Source organism: Phlebotomus papatasi, chromosome 2 (assembly GCF_024763615.1).
Source record: "Phlebotomus papatasi isolate M1 chromosome 2, Ppap_2.1, whole genome shotgun sequence".
NCBI lineage: Eukaryota > Metazoa > Arthropoda > Insecta > Diptera > Psychodidae > Phlebotomus > Phlebotomus papatasi.
In genome coordinates, this window is record NC_077223.1 from 79,972,277 (window position 1) to 79,992,907 (window position 20,631).

At 35.8% G+C, this 20,631-nt stretch overlaps 3 protein-coding genes across 5 annotated transcripts; 2 read left to right on the top strand and 1 right to left on the bottom strand.

The window, feature by feature from the left end:
* Window positions 1-3,719: 3,719 nt before the first annotated feature.
* Window positions 3,720-10,363, top strand: LOC129804596 (ADP-ribosylation factor GTPase-activating protein 1). 3 transcript variants are annotated; one of them, XM_055852083.1, is made up of 6 exons: window positions 3,720-4,014; window positions 4,091-4,638; window positions 4,715-4,829; window positions 5,052-5,174; window positions 5,275-5,334; window positions 9,778-10,363. In XM_055852083.1, exons 1-6 carry the CDS (start codon window positions 3,955-3,957, stop codon window positions 10,210-10,212), a joined length of 1,341 nt encoding a protein of 446 aa, XP_055708058.1. In that variant the 5' UTR covers window positions 3,720-3,954; the 3' UTR covers window positions 10,213-10,363. The 3 variants fall into 3 exon arrangements, with proteins under 3 accessions (XP_055708058.1, XP_055708060.1, XP_055708061.1); XM_055852085.1 differs by having other exon boundaries at window positions 3,730-4,014; window positions 5,052-5,141; XM_055852086.1 differs by lacking the exon at window positions 5,275-5,334 and having other exon boundaries at window positions 3,730-4,014; window positions 5,052-5,141.
* Window positions 10,285-15,629, bottom strand: LOC129804593 (kinetochore protein ndc-80). Its single transcript, XM_055852077.1, has 3 exons — window positions 15,427-15,629; window positions 14,233-15,364; window positions 10,285-11,006 (listed from the first exon to the last, which is right to left on the bottom strand). The coding sequence occupies exons 1-3, from the start codon at window positions 15,468-15,470 to the stop codon at window positions 10,365-10,367; spliced, it is 1,818 nt and encodes a 605-aa protein (XP_055708052.1). The 5' UTR covers window positions 15,471-15,629; the 3' UTR covers window positions 10,285-10,364.
* Window positions 15,630-19,117: 3,488 nt separating this feature from the next.
* On the top strand, window positions 19,118-20,011 carry LOC129804605 (uncharacterized). The gene is made up of 2 exons (XM_055852094.1): window positions 19,118-19,511; window positions 19,574-20,011. The coding sequence occupies exons 1-2, from the start codon at window positions 19,270-19,272 to the stop codon at window positions 19,899-19,901; spliced, it is 570 nt and encodes a 189-aa protein (XP_055708069.1). The 5' UTR covers window positions 19,118-19,269; the 3' UTR covers window positions 19,902-20,011.
* The last annotated feature ends 620 nt before the right edge of the window (window positions 20,012-20,631 follow it).

Consider the following 20,631-nt stretch of genomic DNA (forward strand, 5'->3'; position numbering starts at 1 on the left):
TTAAATCCTAATGGCTCCGACACACCTTTTAGATCAGGAAAATTTCATGAAGTGGAAATTTGCATACCAAATTCGATTAAGCTAAATTGAATTTGGTGTGATGTTTAAAAGAAAAAAAAAGAGTGCGAGAGAATGAGATAGACAAGCGTGTGATAAAGAAAGGGATTCGAATTTCGACTTCATGAAATTTTCCTGACTTAAAAGGTGTGCCGGAGCCATAAACAACAATTTCCTAAAAAATCATGCTTGATGAGGAATTAGAAGAGGTAAGCCAGATAGCTAAGCCTTAGGTCTAAAGCCCGTATAAGCGCGATTTCAACTCATTTAAGATTTTGTTTTTTTTTCGGAACTTTAACTCTTTCAGGATTCGAACAATTCAGGTTTTCGACCCACTCAGGATTTTGATGTCCGTAATTTTGATCTTCCAGATTTTAGCTTTCGGGATTTCAACCCTTTCAAAAATTTGAACATGCATAATTTTGGATTTCGGGATTTTGGGTGCCATCGCCTTAATAGGTTTTATGTGTACGGAACTATTGCGGAACATTGTCAAGTATGGTGTACCCTAAGTGATGGTAATTGTCTAGTCGGGTATAAACCCCTAATGATCCTTTGTTAACTATCAATCGATTGTAGCCAGCTTCTGAATAAAGATACACAGCTCTATCCAATATCCGGATGACGTGGGGACAAAATGACATTTGGGTTTTTTGAATTTGGTCAACGATTTATCTATTTTGCGCTGTGTGAATTTATTTTCTGACAAAAAACAACAGAATTTTCTTTGTGGGGCTCTAATGTTTCGTTTTGTACCACAATTAAGTATCAAAGGCTTTGATAAAGTAAAACTAACATTTTAACTCATGTTGGACAAACTGTATACTGTCAATGGCACTGTAAGCTGTCAGTGTTTAGCAGCCGTCAGCCGAATATCGAAGTGCCGGATATCGGAGAGAGCTGTGTATAGATTTATACATCACGAATTTGGCGGCGAGGATGGGATGCTTAAGAAGAATATTCACAGACAAGCATCTCCGAAACGTTGCGTATTATAAAGTAGAAAGCAAATTAATCCAAACATGAGTTATAATCCGTGTTTTAAATCATCATCGAAAAAATCTTTAGTTTCGTTCAAGGACTAGTTTAACCCTCTAACGGGTAAGACCGCCTCCAGGCGGTCTTCACAAAAATCACATTTACAGCGACAATAAAGGTTTTATTTATTTAAAAGTGCTATAGTGTCCTCGTTAATAGTCTTATAAACATCTCTTGAAAGTTTGAACTCATTTTGACTCTTCGTTTTGTTGCTATTCCCAGTTTTGTGTGACAGGTCAGAGAAAAAGCAACAAAAAATATTTGTGCAAAAAAAATCATTTCCAATTTCCATAAAAATACCGATTTAAAGTTATCTGACTAAAATATTCTACTTTGTGGTCATTCTACTTTGTATATTTTATTTAAAAAATTTGAAAAAGCTAAAAATGTGAATTTTAGAAGCAAAAAGAGTTTCAAAAAATTTTTATATTTTCTCACCTAGCGCCTAAACTAAAAAAGATAATGAAGAATGGATGGTTTTTCGACTTTATTGGATCATAATTATACTAGAAAACATTGATTTAGAACTTTTCTTCGCATATTAAAGAAAACACCATTAGAGGGTTAAGGGGGTTTTCCGAATTACAAGGTCAAAGGAAATCGATATTTTTTTATTACTTAAATCGATAGATAAACTATCTAAGAATACACCACCAAAATTTCAGAACTCTATTCCAAGTATTTTCGAAGATAGAGAGCCGAAAGCAAAGGAGCGCGTAGTAGTTTTGCAAGCGCCTAGACGAACATACAAAACTTTGAAGCTCGTTTTCTCCACTTCTCATTTTTAAAATTTTATCAAATTGGTGGAAAAGATAGCAAAAAAAAACTTATGGACCGATTGAAACGCATAAGGGCTTATTTTCTTCAGAATTAAATGCTCTTCTAGTTGAACTTAATGATTTCAAAATTGAATTTTAAAATTTTTAAATGAAAATTCAGAAAATTCAAAATATACAGTTTAAATGTTGTACTGTAAGAGCGTTAATTAATTAAATTTTTTATTATGTTACAAAATATATTTAAAGAAATTTCACTGTTTTTTTTAGTCTTCGTAACCCACTTAACCCTTTAACGATATAAAGTTCAAAAAATTGGAAATTTACAACGTAAAAAAGGATTATGGCCTAGTGTTTTTCGACTTTAATAGCGTTTTTTATTTGTTTTTTTTTGTCAGATACTATTTTTGTTTTTAAACAATTAATAATTATGATAAAAATTTGCAATGGTCAATGATTTTTTTCTATCCTGTGAAAGTAAATATTTTGCAATTTTGAAGTGAAAATAATTTGACTTTTTTGCATTTTTTTGGCACTAAGATTTTATTTAAAAATTGACAAAATTCAAATTTTATCCTAATCTAAAGGATATTTTTTCTAAGAATTTAATTAATTTCTGAGCTAAGATATATTTTTGTTTTGAACAACAAATACGATCTCATCACCACTAAAGCAGCGACTGAGAAAATTTCTAATGTTCTAAAAAATCGTATAATTTAATATTCTTATAATTTTATTAAAGACGAACAAAACTTTATAAAAAATGTAAATTTGAAATAAAATCATAAAATTAATTTTAATTTTTCCAGATTTATTCTATTTTTCGTAGGCAAGTCGGGCAATAGCTGATGAACTACGGTGTTTTTAAAGGCGAAGTACTCTTGTGTTAATCACTTTAAATTTGCTTTAAAAATAATTCTCTGTTCATCAGACATTAAATAAATATAGTTTAAAAAGAGAAATATATTTAAAAAAAACATTAGTTTTTTGAGAATTTAAGCAGACATGTGCTCGTTAAAAGTGGTGTAATGTCGGAAATTTTGTGTTGATAATTTTAATGGAAATTACAGATTGCCATATTGGTAACACTAATCCCGCTTATTCACGGTGCCATGGTAAATATTCTTCTTAATATCTTTGTCCGAAGACGGATAGCTGTTCACTAGACACCTTTTTACTTGAATCTTGCGGAAATACAAAGAAATTAAATACAAATTTCACTTCAAATGGAAAGTTCTTAAATCGCGCGTAATTCAACTGTGAGAGAGAGATAGAGACACAAAATACTCACTTGACAAACGTCTGGTGGCGCTGGGGTTGCATAAAATCTCTGAAATGCGACAAAATATTTTCTTCTCTATTTTATTCTTATTAGCAGATCGTGTCCCTTCTTGTAATATGTACTTTTGCATTCCTTATTAACCAAAATAGTGTTGTACAAAAGAGTTTTTCTCAAACCTATCCTGAATTTTGGGACAGCTCAAAAGAATATTAGTCTTCCAGCTCAAAATTTCATCCCAATGTTTTTGTTGTAATATCGACAATTATTCACAATTAACCCAAATAACTGTGTGAAAATGAAATAACTTTAAGGAATTAAGCAGTTTTAACATTAAAAAACCTCTCAGTTTCTCTGCGTGAATTTTCGCGGCATTTCGAAGAATGCCAACAGGCATCACCAAATTCACTTCGGCTTTTCTTTTAGCTCAGGCCTGGAGGAATACAACAACCAGTGCTAATGCCATGCTGATTTTGTAAGGGAAACGGTACCAAGTAAGAGTATATCGTTTTGAATGTATATTTCCCCATTTACAGACGATCGGCTGGGCAAATAAATTTTGCGCCTCTGTTGGAAACATCGGGCATTATCTAGTTTCCACGTCTCCATCGTGCTTGACATTTTGGACTTCCTGATAATTTTTCTGCTCCACTGTAATTCCAGGAATTCCCCAATGCAAGTAGTTTAGAGAAAATTAAAAAAAATATCTTGGAGCTTGACATAATTATGTGCTTCTTATAACATTAGTGGAACGGATTATTATAAATATTTTTTTAATTGAGTGCAAAGAAGTGAAAGTGAGTCATGGCTAGTCCTCGAACTCGAAGAGTCCTCCAGGATCTGAGACCAGACAATGGAAATACGGTAGGATTTTTTTTTCAGGAATTGTAGGAAATTGCAGGGGAATAACTGGGCTTTCTTTCTCTTTCGGTTCATGAAGAAATGCTTTGAATGTGGGACACACAATCCTCAATGGGTTTCAGTCACTTATGGCATCTGGATATGCCTGGAGTGTTCTGGGAAGCACCGTGGATTGGGTGTTCATCTGTCTTTTGTGCGGTCCGTGACCATGGACAAGTGGAAGGATGTGGAATTGGAGAAGATGAAAGTGGGCGGGAATAAGAGAGCACGAGAATTTTTTGATACCCAATCCGATTGGGATGAGACAATGCCCATCCAACAGCGCTACAATACCCGAGCTGCTGCCCTGTATCGGGAAAAGATAAATGCCCTGGCACAGGGCAAGGCATGGGATGAATCAAAGGCATCTGTTAAGGGAACAAATCAAACTTCCACTTCGTCACTTTCCTATTCGCACAGTGAAGGAGCAATCTCATCGAATTCTACCACTGGCTACGATTCCTACAATTCCGGCAGTGGAGGCTACCAAGATGGTGGTGGCTATCAGAATTTCAATTCACAGGAATTCAGGGATCAAAAGGAATCATTCTTTAACAAGAAACAACAGGAAAATGCTTCGAGGCCAGAGTAAGGCAAAGAAAATTTTCTAAATTTTCTATTTCAACTTTAAATAGATGAAATCCTATTCCTATTCATTTTACAGTCATTTACCGCCTAATCAAGGTGGAAAGTATTCTGGATTTGGCTTCACACGTGATCCTCCACCTAAAAGTCAATCCCAGGAATTCTTCGATACAACCCTGACATCTCTTGCCAGTGTACGTAAAAGTTTCAGTCTAATGCCTAGCACACAATAACTTTTGTTTAGTAAACATGTTTTTGACATTTCAATGAGAGTGAGTGAGATCTAGATCTAGTCATCTCGCTCATTCTCATGGAAAATTTTGAAAATGTGTTTACAAACAAAAGTTATTGTGCGTTAGTCATAAACCGTCAAAAAATAAATTAATCTTCTTATAAAATTTACCTCCTGATTTCAGGGTTGGAGTCTCCTGTCTCTAGGAGCATCGAAGGTAGCTTCAACAGCTAAAGAAAATGCCCTTAAATACGGAAGTCTAGCCTCACAAAAGGTAGCTGATGTATCAAGTACTGTAGGTGAAAAGGTTAATTTCGCATTTATTTTTCCTTTTTCCTTATTTCATTTTTATTTTATCCTTATTTATTTATTCTTTTATTATTATTTTTTTCTTAATTTCAAATCAGGTTAAAGATGGAACCCTTTTAAATGACGTAGGCAATCAAGTTTCAACTTTGGCTAATAAGGTTTGTTTCTTATTTTTCTTTTTATCTTATTTTTATTTTTTCCGCCTTTTGTTGCTTCAAAATTTCTTCAGAAAACCTCCACAAATTGCAGTAAAAGTATTTAGGAGGGGAAAAGTTTATTTGTTTATTCCCTTTCACTGCAGAAATTTCTATTGTGGTCTTTTTGCTAATATTTGCTCTTTGAGCCATGTGGTGGCAATTATCGACGTGGCCTAAAAGTTTCAGATTAACATTTTCATTAACAGCTGAATCAACAAAAGACAGAGTTGCGAAAATGATTGATAAATCGATAAGCGCATGAGTAATTGTCTAAAGTTTTTTGAAAGAAATAATCCACAATAATAGTAAAACTTTTACTTAAAATAAATGGTTTTATAAAATTAAAATTTATAAAACAATTTTTCTTCTAAAAAGAAATGGCAAAGCGTCCCAGATTTGCGGAATGCTCGAATTCACGAGATAGAGCTCACCGCGAGAGATTAAATTGATTCATAAATCACAAAAGCATTTGAAAATTAAAAAATCGGTACTTAACCGGTTCATTACCGATGAAGACCGATGCAGCCGGGTTCGAAATTTCAATACCTTTCCAAAAAATCCAAATTTAACCAAATCGGTTGAAAAATTAGCCTTCCAAAGTAGTAGATTTTTGACCTTCAATAATTCAAAATGGCGAATTTTCCGGTCATAGGTATGTTTGGGCGAAATTTTACCTGGAAGCTCTAAAACATATCCGAAAATCATTGAAAAAGCTTGGGCCAATTTTTTGCAAAATTGGAAAAAACCTCATTTTTGATCTATTTTAGGGGGATAGGGAACGTATGAAAGGGGAGGGGGAAAATAAAGAGGTTGGGTCCGAGATAATGTCATTTGAGGAGGGGTCATTGAAGACCGGAAGTCGATATCTCTTACCGTTTGAATTTTATATGGGTCAAAAGACTGAAAAAGTGCCAAAAACTGTATTTTCAAAATAAATCTATGACCGTTACTTTCCCGATCTATCACCGATTATGATCGATGCAATTGGGTTCGGAATTTCAAATACCTATCTAAAAAATCCAAATTTAACCAAATCGGTTGAAAAGTGAACCCTCCAAAGTGTCCAACTTTTGACCTTCAATAATTCAAAATGGCGAATTTTCCGATCATAGGTATGTTTGGGCGAAATGTTCGCCTGAGCTAGCTTGAAAACATATCCGAAAATCACTGAAAAAGCTTGGGCCAATTTTGAGAAAAACCAAAAAAAAAACGTGGTTTTTTGGAGGGTTAGAGGGGGGGTGGAGAGGGGGAAAAACAAACGTCGAGAGATTTTGTTTTTTATTGGGGGTCATCGAAGACCGGAAGTCGATATCTCTTACCGTTTAAGCTCCAGAAGTTGAAAAAAAAGACGATTATATAACTACTCTTTCTTTGAGTTCGAGCAGTAAAACATTTCGGAGTCAAAAAAAAGTGCTAGGAAAAAAATATCCCAAGCTTTTGCAAAAAGCTCACTTTGACACTAATTTTTGATTACTTGGTTTAAGGTCATAATACACGAAAGACGAGTGAAATTTTTTTTTTGCTGGAACTCAAAGAGATAGCAGTAATAAAATCCACTTGTTTTCAACTTGTGACACGGTTGAAAGCCAAACGGTAAGAGATATCGACTTCCGGTCTTCGACGACCCCCCATAATTCAACATTATCAAGGACAGTCTTTTTTTCTTCCCCCCACTCCTCTCCCTCTTCATGTTTTTTTGGTTTATTTCGAAAATGTTTTTTACGATTTCTTTCATTTCACTATGCAACACGGTTTTGCTAACAGAGATCTCACATAATACGTTTGATAGAGTCAAGTCCCCTGATTAAGAATCTGACCTTGGTTTTGCTCCATCACGTGACAATGTTTTTTTAATTAATACTTTTATATTTTTTTCTGTTTTGTCTTACATTATCCGTTATATCTCAGGTTCTAGTGAACAGAACTTAAAAAGTGTGGGTCCGTTAGAAAGCTCATTAGCTGTGCTTCAATTTTGATAATAACAAAATACTTTGTAAAACCACTCCTTCAGGGTGTAAAATTGGAGTTTCTCTAAAAATTCCAGAAAAAATGGTCTTAAAGTGAGGTTATAAAAATTTGTATAAAATAAACTAAACAAAATATTAAAAATTCATTGACACCAGGCGATAGACACCACTTAGGACTACAATTTTGTTCATCTAAGTTATCGCGCTCCGATCACTCTAAATGCCTCATTTGTTGGTTTTTGTCATTTTTCAAAAACATGAAGTACCTATTTTAGAGCAAATTTCCCTTCAAGGGCATTTCTTTGGAGTTTTTCCGCCACAAACTTTCCGGTTAATATCTGAAGACGGAGCGTTTTTATCTCATTGGCTAATTTATAAACTCCGAGTTATTGTTTTCTTCAAACTATCAGTCCCATTGGTCCAAAGGATATACTCTGAAGCCTTAAATGTATGCAAATACTGCATTACGTTAATCCTTATTTATTTTGACAATTTTGCAGAGTCATCTATGACCTTCACAATCATTCCAAGGTCTCGGAAACTCGAATATTCGATAGAGCCTGTAAAGCTGTCTACACATTAGAAAAATTATTGAAATAATAGCATTTCAAAGTGACATTGAAAAAAAAACTTCAAAATTGAAGCGAATATTGAAACCAATATTTCAATAATTGCCTACACACTGAACAAATTGACTACAATATTAAAACGTTAATATTAAAAACACCATTCGAGTCAGGGATTCACAGATCTTCTGGGTTTTTCTTCCGTATTTTGTCAAGAACACCCAAAATACCCAAGTTGGTCAGAAGATTTCTCCAGCTTCCTCCAGAAATCCCAGATCTTCTGGGATTTTCTTGTATATTATGTCCAAAACACTTCAGATACCTTCTGTGGTCAGAAGATTCATGGAGTTTCCTTCAGGAAATGCCAGATCTTCTAGGATTTTCTTGTATATTATGTCCAAAATACTTCAGATACCTTCTGTGGTCAGAGGATTCCTGGAGTTTCCTTCAGGAAATCCCAGATCTTCTGGGATTTTCTTGTATATTATGTCCAAAACACTTCAGATACCTTCTGTGGTCAGAAGATTCATGGAGTTTCCTTCAGGAAATGCCAGATCTTCTAGGATTTTCTTGTATATTATGTCCAAAATACTTCAGATACCTTCTGTGGTCAGAGGATTCCTGGAGTTTCCTTCAGGAAATCCCAGATCTTCTGGGATTTTCTTGTATATTACGTCCAAAACACTTCAGATACCTTCTGTGGTCAGAAGATTCATGGAGTTTCCTTCAGGAAATGCCAGATCTTCTAGGATTTTCTTGTATATTATATCCAAAACACTTCAGATACCTTCTGTGGTCAGAGGATTCCTGGAGATTCCTCCAGGAAATTCCAGATCTTCTAGGATTTTCTTGTATATTTGGCTTCTGGGACTTTGGCTTTCGGGATTTTGGCTTTATGGGATTTTCCTTTAGGGATCTGGCTTTTGGGATTTTATCTTTTCTAGATTTTGTCTTTTTGGGATTTAGAACCATTCAAGATTTTAACTTTCAGCTTTTCGACTTTCGGAATTTTGGCTTCATGGGATTCAAAGTTTTCGAACTTTGACCCCTTATAGCTCGGGTCAGGGGTTATCGATCGACTTAAGTATTTTTTTGTTTGATAGTGGTATAATCAGCGGCTACAACATACTAAAATTTTAGCCCAATGCACAAAGGAATTTTTGAATTATTTAACTTATAAAATTGAAAATTTTTCTTTTTAATAATAGCGTCTCTAGCGGTTGTTTTATGGACAAAATCGCGAAAGGAGGGGCATGGGGGAGCGTCAATGTACCAAGTTGCAATTTTCACTCGATATATAACCTTTGCCGAAAACCGCAAGACGATATCTTTCTTAGTTTGGGAGCTATTAAGCTCCAAAGAGCGGTCGGTCGGACGGACGGATATTCTGGCAAAGTTTGGGGCCGATCGGAGGCCATGAGATTTTGTTAGGATTATAGTAGGTGAAATTGTTAAGAAACTCACATAATATTCTGCAAGAATTTATAGGTGCATAGAGCAATTTTATATGGTTTTCTTTGGTCTTGAAAATGTACATAGTCCCGGGACTCCTTGTATCAATCAGATTTAGGGAGTGAGCTCTTTTATTATTAGCTTAATCTTTTAGGCTATGGTCTAAGTTTGAATTGTTCATGACTTTCCATTTTAGTATACTATAATTCCTGAAGGGGCGTGGCCTAAAATAACTTTTTGGCCACTCATTTTCCCTGTGCAAATTCTTCAAAATAGGGAACCACTATTTTTAAGTGACTCAAAAACTTTTAAGGCAAATTTATTAATTGAACTTTAAGAAGGATTGTTATTCATAATTTTTAGCACATTTAATAGAAAATTTCCGATAGAGAAATAACAATCTTGTGTTTTTCTTAAAGGTTGGCGAATTGGGTAAAAAGAGTTGGACGTCAATTAGTACTGGAGTCCCCTCACAAGATGGCTATACATCTCCCGGCGAGAGTCTGAATGACCATCAGTATGACGGATATCAGAGATCATCTTCGGTGAATGGAGGAAAAAGGGCTGATAGTTGGGAGGGAAATTGGACAGATGATAAATACAATTGCAATGCATCCTATCAGAATTCTGATGCAGGCAATGATGCTGATGAGTGGAATGGATTTGAATCTGCATCAGGGACACCAGAAGTGACCAAAACAACCGTCCCAGCTACGAGAAAGAGTTTAAAACCAACAAAACCAAGTCATACCGATGACTTTTCTGCACTCGATGTGAAATCCATGAAGCCAAAAAGCTCCCAAAATTCCAAGAAAAAGGACGAAGATGACTTCTGGGAGATGCTCAACAATTGAGTAGGGAGACAATTTTGTGTGTAATGGCATTTTCTGCCCAGATAGGCATCATTTGAGAATTATATAAATGAATTTTAGCGCAAAAAAATTGTAATCTATTGAATGTTTGAATGAATAATAATAATAATAAAAATATTAGATAAATTTAAAATTTATGTACCTTTCTTCCATGCATCAGGATTTATACCGAAGCGCTTGAGTTCTTCACGCAGAAATTCAGCATCTTTGGTCAATTGATCCAAAAGTTGCTGTTTCTGTCGCAAAATCTCCTCACTCTCTTCGCGGAATTTCTTCAGAATATTTTTCTGTTTCTCCTTCTCTTCACGAATTTCCTCCTCAAGTTGCTCTATTAACTCCTGCAGATCTTTCTTTCTCTTCTCAGCACTCTCAATTCTGCCCAGAATTATAACACGATTGTGCTCACTGGTCGATGTAAATTTTGCCAATTGTGTCTCCAGTTCATTGAATACCTTTGTAAGCTTCTCTAAGGACTTTTCGCATCTTTCGACATCCTTCTTCAAACCCATATCAAGTTCACTTTTTAGTCGAACAATATGCATGTACTTCTTCTGAATCTTCTCCGACATCGTATCCTGAATGATGTTCAGTTTTTTATAGATTTTGGAAAGCTTTTCGGCATCATAGCAATTTGGTTCGAGAGTCAATTCATCGAACTGCACTTCAAGTGGGCAGTCTTTTATAATGCAATGCAAAGAGAGATTAACTTCGTTCGTGATATCATGAAGTTTCTTCAGTAACCTAGATTTTTCGATCTGAACATCAAATCCAATTGCCTAAACGAGAACAAAAGGAAAGGGACACATTCGCTTTCAATTTCACAATAACTTATTTAGCATTTGAAATTTGAATAGAAAAAGAAACTAAATTCAAATTTCGTTGAAATAAATTGAGGTTATGTACTTTATTTTTCCGAATATGGAATATTAAGGCCTTATTATCCAAAAAAAACAAGTTACTTTACGTATCTTTTAGAATTCTTTTAAACACGGATCAAATTCTCTCATACGACTCCTAATTCTTTTGTTTAATAAAGAGGTTATTTTATAATTTGAGGTTAGCTTAACTTAACCTCGAAAAATCGTTTTATCTCGCAACAGATAATTTTCTAATTCAATGCATTAAAAAAAAATCTCAACAATTTACAATCCCACACTATTTGAAAATTTAAAAAATACTTTCGGAAAATTTTAAATTATTAGAGTCATCTGATATATTTTGAGGTTAGAATTTGATTTATTTTAAAATTAAAAAAAAAAACTTTTGAATTAGTGTTTTCATGTTATTGATGTTATTGAAGTTCAAGATTATTGTCCCTAAAAATTGTGATGTAATATGTTCGTGTTTTATGAGGTTAAGATTAACATAATCTAAATCTTGTTAATTAACCTCTAACTAAACCAAATTACAAAATTAGCTAGATATGGTAAAGCTCGCAAGAAATTTCATAACAGACAATTTCTATTATTTTTCTCTTTATTTAATATATCTAAAATTAAAGTGCTTTTAGTAATTCATTTTGTATTCAAAAAAAAAAATAAAATAAATAAATAAATAAATAAAATAAACTAACCTGAGGAACCTTCAAAAATTCAAACCATTTCTAAAATGATCTATCCACCCTATAGCGAAAGAAATTTAGTTAACTTTAAAAGAAATATTCACGATTTATATTACTGCCTAACTAATTCTAATGACGTAAAATTTATGTTTTTCCCACTTCCGTGAAGGGTCTAATTTGGCAAGAAAATACTACTCTTGCCACTCTTGAATTTGATAAAGAATATGATAAAGTCTATAAATCACTCATAAATTAGGTGTGATTCCTTTATAATCATGTCTATTTTTTTGTTTTTTTTTTAAAGTATTTTTGGTTATGTGAGAATTACGTTTTCCGTACATATACAGTTTTCAAATTGATAAGAAAATAACGGTGTCGAATAAAACCCCGAAAAGCTAAAATCCCCAATGGTCAAAATCCTAAAAGATACATAAATAAATGGAGGATAATGTCTAGATAATTTTCCAAATCACAGAAAGTTTCCTTTTGCCCGCAGCAAGCACGAGTGCCTTGACGTGTGCTATCCTGGGAGTATATAATGCCACTTTTGAGAATTCGGAATTTGAATCTATTCGGGATTTTAGCGGTCGGGATTTTGGCTTTTCGAGATTTAAACCCATTTGGACGTTTGACTTTTTGGGATTTAGATCCATTCAGGATTTTGGCCTTTCGTGATTTTAGGTTTTCGGGATTTAGACCCATTCAAAATTTTGGCTTTCGGGAAATGGGCTTTCGGGATTTTGGCTGTTCGGGATTTAAATCCATTTGGACATTTGGCTTTTCGGAATTTAGATCCATTCGAGATTTAGACCATTCGGGATTTCGACACATTCAGGATCCTGGCTCTTCAGGATTTGGCCTTTCGGGATTTTGATGTTCAGAATTTAGGTGTTCCGTTTTTCGGTTTTTGGGATTTTGACTTTTCGGGATTTAGATTTTGGTTTTTCAGGATTTCGATTTTGGATTTACTGTATTTTGGCTTTTCGTGAGTTTGGATTTTCGGGATTCAGACTCATTCAAAATTTTGGCTTTCTGAATTTTGACTTTTCGAGATTTGGCCTTTCGGGATTTTGACTTTCTGGGATTTTTTTCGGGATCTGGCATTTGGGATTTTATCTTTTCGGGATTTAGAACCATTCAAGATTTTAGCTTTTGGGATTTCGACTTTCGGGATTTTGGCTTTATGGGATTTTTCTTTCGGGATCTGGCTTTTGGGATTTTATCTTTTCGGGATTTTGTTTCTTCGGGATTTTGGCGTTCGGGATTTTGGCTTTCGAGATCTTGTCTTTATGGGATTTTCCTTTAGGGATCTGGCTTTTGGGATTTTATCTTTTCGGGATTTTGTCTCTTCGGGATTTTGGCGTTCGGGATTATGGCTTTCGGGACTTTGGTTTTCTGGGATTTTTCTTTAGGGATTTTATCTTTTCGGGTTTTTGTCTTTTCGGGATTTAGAACCATTCAAGATTTTAGCTTTCGAGATTTCAACTTTCGGGATTTTAGCTTTCGGGATTTTTCTTTAGAGATTTGGCTTTTGGGATTTTATCTTTTCGGAATTTTGTCTCTTCGGGATTTTGGCATTCGGGACTTCGGCTTTCGGGACTTTGGCTTTCAGGATTTTAACTTTCGGGATTTTGGATTTCTGGGATTTTCCTTTAGAAATCTGGCATTTGGGATTTTATCTTTTCGGGATTTAGAACCATTCAAGATTTCAGCTTTCGGGATTTTGTCTCTTCTGGATTTTGGCGTTCGGGATTTTGGCTTTATGGGATTTTCCTTTAGGGATTTGGCTTTTGGGATTTCATATTTTCGGGATTTTGTCTTGTCGGGATTTAGAACCATTCAAGATTTTAACTTTCGGCATTTCGACTTGCGGGATTTTGGCTTTCCGGTATTTTAGCCTTTTGGGATTTTTCTTTGGGGATATGGCTTTTGGGATTTTATCTTTTCGGGTTTTTGCCTCTTTGGGATTTTGGCGTTCGGCACTTTGGCTTTCGGAATTTTAGCTTTTCGGAATTTTAACTTTCGGAATTTTGTCTTTCGGGATTTCGACTTTTCGCGATTTTGATGTTCAGGATTTAGGTTTTCTGTATTTCGGTTTTTGGGATTTTGACTTTTCGGGATTTTGATTTTGGATTTTCTGAATTTTGACTTTTCGAGATTTATAGACCCGATTCAAGATTTTGACTTTCAAGATTTTGGCTTTTAAGATTCTGGCTTTCGGGATTTTAATCCATTCGGAATTTTGATCCATTCGGGATTTTGGATTTTTGTAACAACAATTTACTCAGAGAATCGTTGTGCTTCGGTTTTTTTCATCATTTTGATAGTATCAGGGGCAAATATTTGTTGAATGAAAAATTCGAAATGGAATAAACCTAACTTGATTCAAAATCTGAAAGATTGAACAGATTTGGAATATGTACTAAGTAATTTAAACTTACCTTCACTTTGTCCGAGTGCTCTACCATGGACTGAACCAGTATCTTCTCCTCGTGCAGAGTATTCAGCAATGCCTCATGCTTCCCAGTCCTGTCCTCCTTTTCCTGTTGTTTCCATTCTCTCTTCGTAAGCTCCATCCTGGTCTTTAACTCCTCCAAGGATTTGCTTTTGCTCTCCACACCTTCCCTATTCAGCTCAGTATCCCTTGTCTTCTTCTCAATTTCTGCCCGAACTGTGGTCAATTGGTGCTGTTTCTCTTTCAGCAAATGCTGGAGTTTTGCTGTTCCTACATGCCTCTTTTCCCATTCGTCAGAGTCTGCCTGCAGATTTGTACATTCTTCCTTGAGCGTTGCAATAGCCTCCTGTATTTCTTTCTCGCTGGAAAAACCGACACTCTCATTGATGTAATTGTTGAGGAGATCAATTTTAGCTTCGGCAATCTCATGATCGTGATCTCTATCATCATTCCACATTTGGTAGGTATCACTGACAGTTTCCCGGAAGAGCCTTACGAAGGGCATTGAGGGAAACTCATCGAAATCAATGAAATCATCAAAGATGAATTGTTCTGTGTCATCCCGGACACCGTCTAGGAGCCATCCAATTAGCACGACAATGTGATTGAGAGAATGGGGCGCGTTGGGAGTTTTTAGCCAAGATTTATTGAAATTGTAGGGATACCTGAGTTTGCACAGCATCTCATAGATCTCATCTGCGTAGTTATTGCTGAAAGATACCCGTGGCACCCAGAGTTTGGCCAGGTGACACATAATTCTCAGGAAATCGTTGATTGTCATCTGCCGGATGTCCCTCTTCTGCACAAAATTCTTGTCTACACCCTCAATGTTCCCAATGTAGTTGAAGATCCGGTTGAGTTGTCCCTGAAACCAAACTTTGTCATTCTGTGGAGTTCTCTTCTTGTCCGTGGTACTGGGAGCGAGTCTTGTGGTCGAGGGAGTTCTCATGGGTGTCCTCATGGGAGTGGCACTGTTAGATCTTTTACGATGCATCATTGGTCCAGCGAGGGAGGTTTTCCTCAAGGTGAATCCACGGTCTGCAGATCTTGTTCGTGGATCTATGGATTCTCTCTGGCCAAAAGTACTCCTCTTAATTGGCACAGCAATCCGACTTTGCCTGGCAAGGAGAAATTATTCTTGACAAATGCTCTCAAATTAAACAATAAAATTCAAAAGTACCTATGTGATTTCGTTGCTGATTCATCAATGCGTGATTTCCTCATGATTTTACTGAATGTTCTTCTAGAAAACGCACTAAAATTTTGATTTTCTTCACAATTCCGCCAAAAACTCCCGTTGGAGAACGCTTTTATTTTAAAGAATTGCGTCAAAAGTGGTCAACGGCCGATATTCACTGCACGAAGTAGCCGAGTGAAATCCGAAGGCTCCGAAGGTGTTTTTCGAGTAAAGATGTGCGCCGAGCAGATTTTAGCTGCTCGGCGCGAGCCGCCGCCGCCAAAAATATTTAATGCGCGCCGCCAGCTGCCGCCGCCAGTTCTTTTTTAGCGCGCCGCGGCGAATTTTGTTTATATTTCAATTCAATTCAGTAATTTTTCTGACAATACCCATAATAGATAATTTTCATTTTTATGAAAAAGAAATGTATAGTTAGGATAGTTATTTATTGTACTTTCTATTGTCAAGAGGCTTTTGTTTAAAAAAAAATTTGGATATAAGGTAAAGTATCCTCGAGTCGACCACCCTGGGTTCTTCAAGTCGACCGGTGGAAATATTTATTTAATTTATTTACATTTACAATAATATTTAGCGAATGGTGTAACATCATGATACAGTAGACTCTCGCAAATTCGGCTCTTTTAAGATCGGGCTACTTTTTAATTCGGGCAGCGGTTACATTTGAAAAAATTTTGTTGTCATTTTTCAAGTTTGGTTATGATTATCAAATGAATCAAATATGCTCAAATTTGGCATGGTTTGTCTTAGTTTTGATATGATTTTGCATTATTGAGGGATTTTCATGCAATTTACGTTATATATGAGTGTGTAAACTCAATATCTATATGCACATGAATAAAAAATCGTTGCATTTCAAAAACTTTGTCGCCCGAATTTCTGTCTAATTCGGCTGACATTTCGGTCCCATATGCCCGAATTTGAGAGAGTCTACTGTATGTTTAAAGACGAGGAGGATGCAGAGGACTAACTGATGGTTTATTGAACCACAAAATTTATAATAACTCATACATTGATATTCCATATGATAATGCAAACTATTATACTATTAACCCATTAGCGTTATTGCACACTTCATTTTCCCCCTTCTAAAGTTTGACTTCAAAATTTAACTTTTAATTAATATAGTAACTTTTAAATTTTTAATTCAATAAATATTAATTTAAATACTGAGCAAAAGTGACTTAATTCTTTTTCTAACAAATGATTTAAATTCAGACTTTATAATTAATATTTCTTTTTGGTCTCTTACTCCTACGCACTGGTTGTACTTCGATGCTCTCTTCGACTTCACTTGGGGTTAGCTCATTGTCCGGTTTCCAGGTGGGATCGTCTGCACCATCGTCGCAACTTTCAAACTCAGCGTCTGAAGCAATCCTTGTTTCTTCATCAGAGTTCAAATCTTGAGAAGGCAAGGCTTCTGGAGATGTGAGAAAACTGCGATGATATTTTTTAAGATGATCCCTGTGCACGACACGTAGAGCTCCTCCAATGTTGACAACCCAGGTGACACGACTCTTTTGTCGAACCACCTTCGCCTTAGTCCACTTGTTAAGGTGATTGTTGAAGTAGAGCACTAATTCTTCTGGTTTAAAATCTTCCTTCTTACATCTTTCTCTCCTGACTTGGCTTTCTTCCCCCTGATAAATATCTGTGTCCTCTCTAAATTCAGCAGTGACTGGTCCATCGTCTACAATCTCAATTCTCTCCTCACTTTTCTTCGGGCTGGTGATTGCTAGTGGAGATCTTGGTATGTAATTCAGCAAAAGTGCGTTTGGCTCCAACCCGGTGACAGTCGATGGCGTGTTATTCCAACAGCCAACTCTCGACACTCATCAAAGTGATAAACCTTCCTTCGGTGATCCTTTCTCCCTGACTTGCTCTTGCTGTAGCTGTCCTTCTTCTTATGCTCACGTCCCACCGTACAATCCGCCGCAAGATGATATCCCCATCTTCTTCATTTGCAACAAAGCACTTTTTTCTCCTTGGAGTGACCTTGTGACTCGTGCTTCTTCGACAATTTGCATTTTTTCTTGTGGGAAATTGCACTCACTTCTGCCGTGGATTCACTTTTACGTGAATGAGATGCAATCAATTCCATGCTTATGGCTTCGGAATATGATTCTTGAAAACCCTTTCGAGAATTCATCAATTTTTCCTGAATGGACCTATTCCTAAGGCCCAATGTCATTCTATCCCTGAGAGCATCATTCAGAGAATAATTGTCAAAGTCACAGGTCTGTGCGAACTTTTGCAACTCAACCACATATTCAGAAATGCTCTCACCAGATTCCTGAGACCTCCTGAAGAACTTGAATCTCTCCTGAATGACATTTGTTTTTGGTTCAAATTTTTCATTCATTATGTCGATGATTTCCTTGTAGGTAAGCTGCTCCATGTCTCGTGGCTGCGCTGCAGATCTCAGAACTGCATAAGCCTGTCGGCCTATATTGGTGATAAACCAATTGCACTTCTCCTTGTCCTTGCTATAAAACGATTTTTAGAGGTCTCAAGGATGACTTTTCTAAAACAAATTCTAACCTTTTGTTTTTACTTTCTGCGTGGCTTTTTGGATTTTCGTTATAAATCATTAAAAATTCTTTATTTATGTGACAATTTCTTTCTTTTCGAAATATATATGACTGAAATTAAGTTATAAGAAGAAAGCAAAATTAGTTGCGAAATATTTGCCTATTTTTACACTTTTTAAAATTTTTGAAAAGCCATGGGGCTTTTAATTGTGTTTGAGTTTTTATGAGCTCATTTTTGTATTGATACTGTACAAACGAGCAGTAAAACATCAAGTTTGAGAAGTGACTAAATTTACAACTTTAAAAGCAGTGGAATTTTCATGAAAGTTTCGATCTTTATGGATAGAGAAATTAAATCCATTTTTGAAAAGATTTTTATTTGTATTTTAAAAGTGTCCCGTCGTTAAAGGGTTAAAGGGTTAAGATTTTAAACATTTTTTAAAATAATGTTTTAATCAAGTGCATCGAATTCAACATTTCTTACCAAATATTCTAACTGTTATCAATTTTTCATCGAGAAATATTTTTGTTTGTAGATAAACAATTTTTCTATTGGATATTATACCCAACGCACAATAACTTTTGTTTAGTAAACATGTTTTTGACATTTCAATGAGAGTGAGTGAGATCTAGATCTAGTCATCTCTCTCATTCTCATGGGAAATTTTGAAACATGTTTACAAATAAAAGTTATTGTGCGCTGGTCATTAAATTTGAGTTTATAATTCCAGATAAAATTATTTTCATTTTTTCGTCTACGAATTTCAAAATTTTTTGTTAATATTTTTATTGAATCTGTCTTTTTGAAAAATCATAAAAATGTTGACAGATTGTTTTCTATCTGTTTTGTTGTTACTATTTTTTTTAAATAGATTTCCATGATTAGTAATTCTAGCAAGAAAAAAAATTTGAAGAAAATCGATAATTTATGTGGATTGTAATCGAAAAATGTTAAGGAAAAAAGCCTGGCGCGCCTAGCTGAGCCGCAGCCGATTGCTTCAGATGGCGCGCCGGCGCGCAGCCGGCCGTCGACAAGTTTTAAATGTTAGCCGCCGCCGTCGAAATTTCTACGCGCACATCTCTATTTTCGAGTACAAAACCCGGCTGAAAAGTCATTTATTTATTACACAAATTACAAAATATGCGTAAAATAATGACTTCCAAGATCCGTTGTCAGTGAAAAACACAAAAACAACCGGACTGCTCAGCATCTTCCGGCAAGTGATTTCTCTCCAAAAATTACTTGATAAATGCGGGAATTTATCAGCAGGCTGAAGACGAGAAAAGCCAGAGCAAGATGCGTAAAATGTGGATAAAGAAAGACAGTATATATAGGAAACCATTCTACAAAACCCAAAAGCTCAGAATAGCATTTTGTATTGTGATTTTGGTGTCTTTCCTGTACATCTGCTACCAGATATTCTACATGAGTCAGCTGGAGAGTGATAGTAGTGATAGAAGAGTTAAAAGTCCTAGTCAGGAGATGCAAGGAGCAAAGGGTTGGCAGCCCAGCCGGGATGTCGAGAGGACGGTTATCCGGTAGAAAACCTCAGAAATTTTTCCCTATTTTACAGTATTTCATGGTCTTAATATCCTTCCAGAGGTATCAGATCTGTGGATTCTCACTTTTACCTGCCCAGTGAACGAGGAACATTCAGGTGCATCTCAAGTGGTCAGGAAATATCCTTTGGGAAAGTCAATGACGACTACTGTGACTGTGTTTCGGACGGAAGCGATGAGCCGTCAACTAATGCCTGCTCCAGGGGCATCTTCTATTGCGAAACTCCACAGGTGCATGTTTCCGGGAAGACCTACAACCGCGTGATCCCTAGCAGTCGCATCAACGATGGTGTCTGTGATTGCTGCGACGGATCGGACGAATGGCTACCCACGAGACGGAGGCAACCATGTCCCACTACCTGTTCCTAATCCACTATTCCTCTTCATCACTCGTCCATTGCTCACTCTTCTCATATAGTTAGAATGTTACAGAGGATAAGTACAAAAGTAATAAATTTGGCACTTTATGAACACCAAAATTGTCTTGATCTTCCTCGTTCTCCAGAATCTGCATCTAGCAAGGCATCTGGTCATGCTGTGCTGATATTCTCAGTATGATTGGGAATTGATTTTCATATTTCATTTATTTCTTCTCTTTTTATGATTATTGGTTGATAAATTCGAGAGAAAAAAATCAGACGATTCCTAGCCAATTCTTGAAGGTACGATAAAAGCGCAAATAGACTCCGACTGATCCTCGAGAATATTTAGCCTGTGTAAAACCTGGCAGTAAAGGAAATTCGAAATCGAGGATCCTAAGCTAAAGCTTAAGATTTTGTCTATGGGTCCGTTATATTCCTTTCGGAACCGCTGCACCCAGGCCACTTATTTGGGCCCATTATGCACTCCCCTCCCCATTCTCCTGGGGTGAAATGATAACTGTCCCATTGCGATGCATCGCTAGTGTCGAGTGTCGATTATGGGCGATCGAGATGATAGCTTATACATTTTTTGTCGCTAGTGTCGATAATTCTCGCCACTAATTTATCGACACTTCTATGGCTGCCGATTTGCACTCTCGAAGGGAAATTTAATGAACATTTTACATTTTTTATTATGTATATAATTGTTTTACACTTTTAATTTATCTTCATTAATT

Coding starts and splice junctions, on each gene's coding strand:
- LOC129804596 (XM_055852083.1), top strand. CDS start 3,955: ATGGCTAGTCCTCGAACTCGAAGAGTCCTCCAGGATCTGAGACCAGAC. Junction 4,015..4,090: donor GACCAGACAATGGAAATACG/GTAGGATTTTTT, acceptor CGGTTCATGAAG/AAATGCTTTGAATGTGGGAC. Junction 5,175..5,274: donor CAAGTACTGTAGGTGAAAAG/GTTAATTTCGCA, acceptor ATTTCAAATCAG/GTTAAAGATGGAACCCTTTT.
- LOC129804593 (XM_055852077.1), bottom strand. CDS start 15,470: ATGAGGAAATCACGCATTGATGAATCAGCAACGAAATCACATAG. Junction 15,365..15,426: donor TCAGCAACGAAATCACATAG/GTACTTTTGAAT, acceptor TCTCCTTGCCAG/GCAAAGTCGGATTGCTGTGC. Junction 11,007..14,232: donor AGCACTCGGACAAAGTGAAG/GTAAGTTTAAAT, acceptor GTTCTCGTTTAG/GCAATTGGATTTGATGTTCA.
- LOC129804605 (XM_055852094.1), top strand. CDS start 19,270: ATGCGTAAAATGTGGATAAAGAAAGACAGTATATATAGGAAACCATTC. Junction 19,512..19,573: donor GTCGAGAGGACGGTTATCCG/GTAGAAAACCTC, acceptor ATATCCTTCCAG/AGGTATCAGATCTGTGGATT.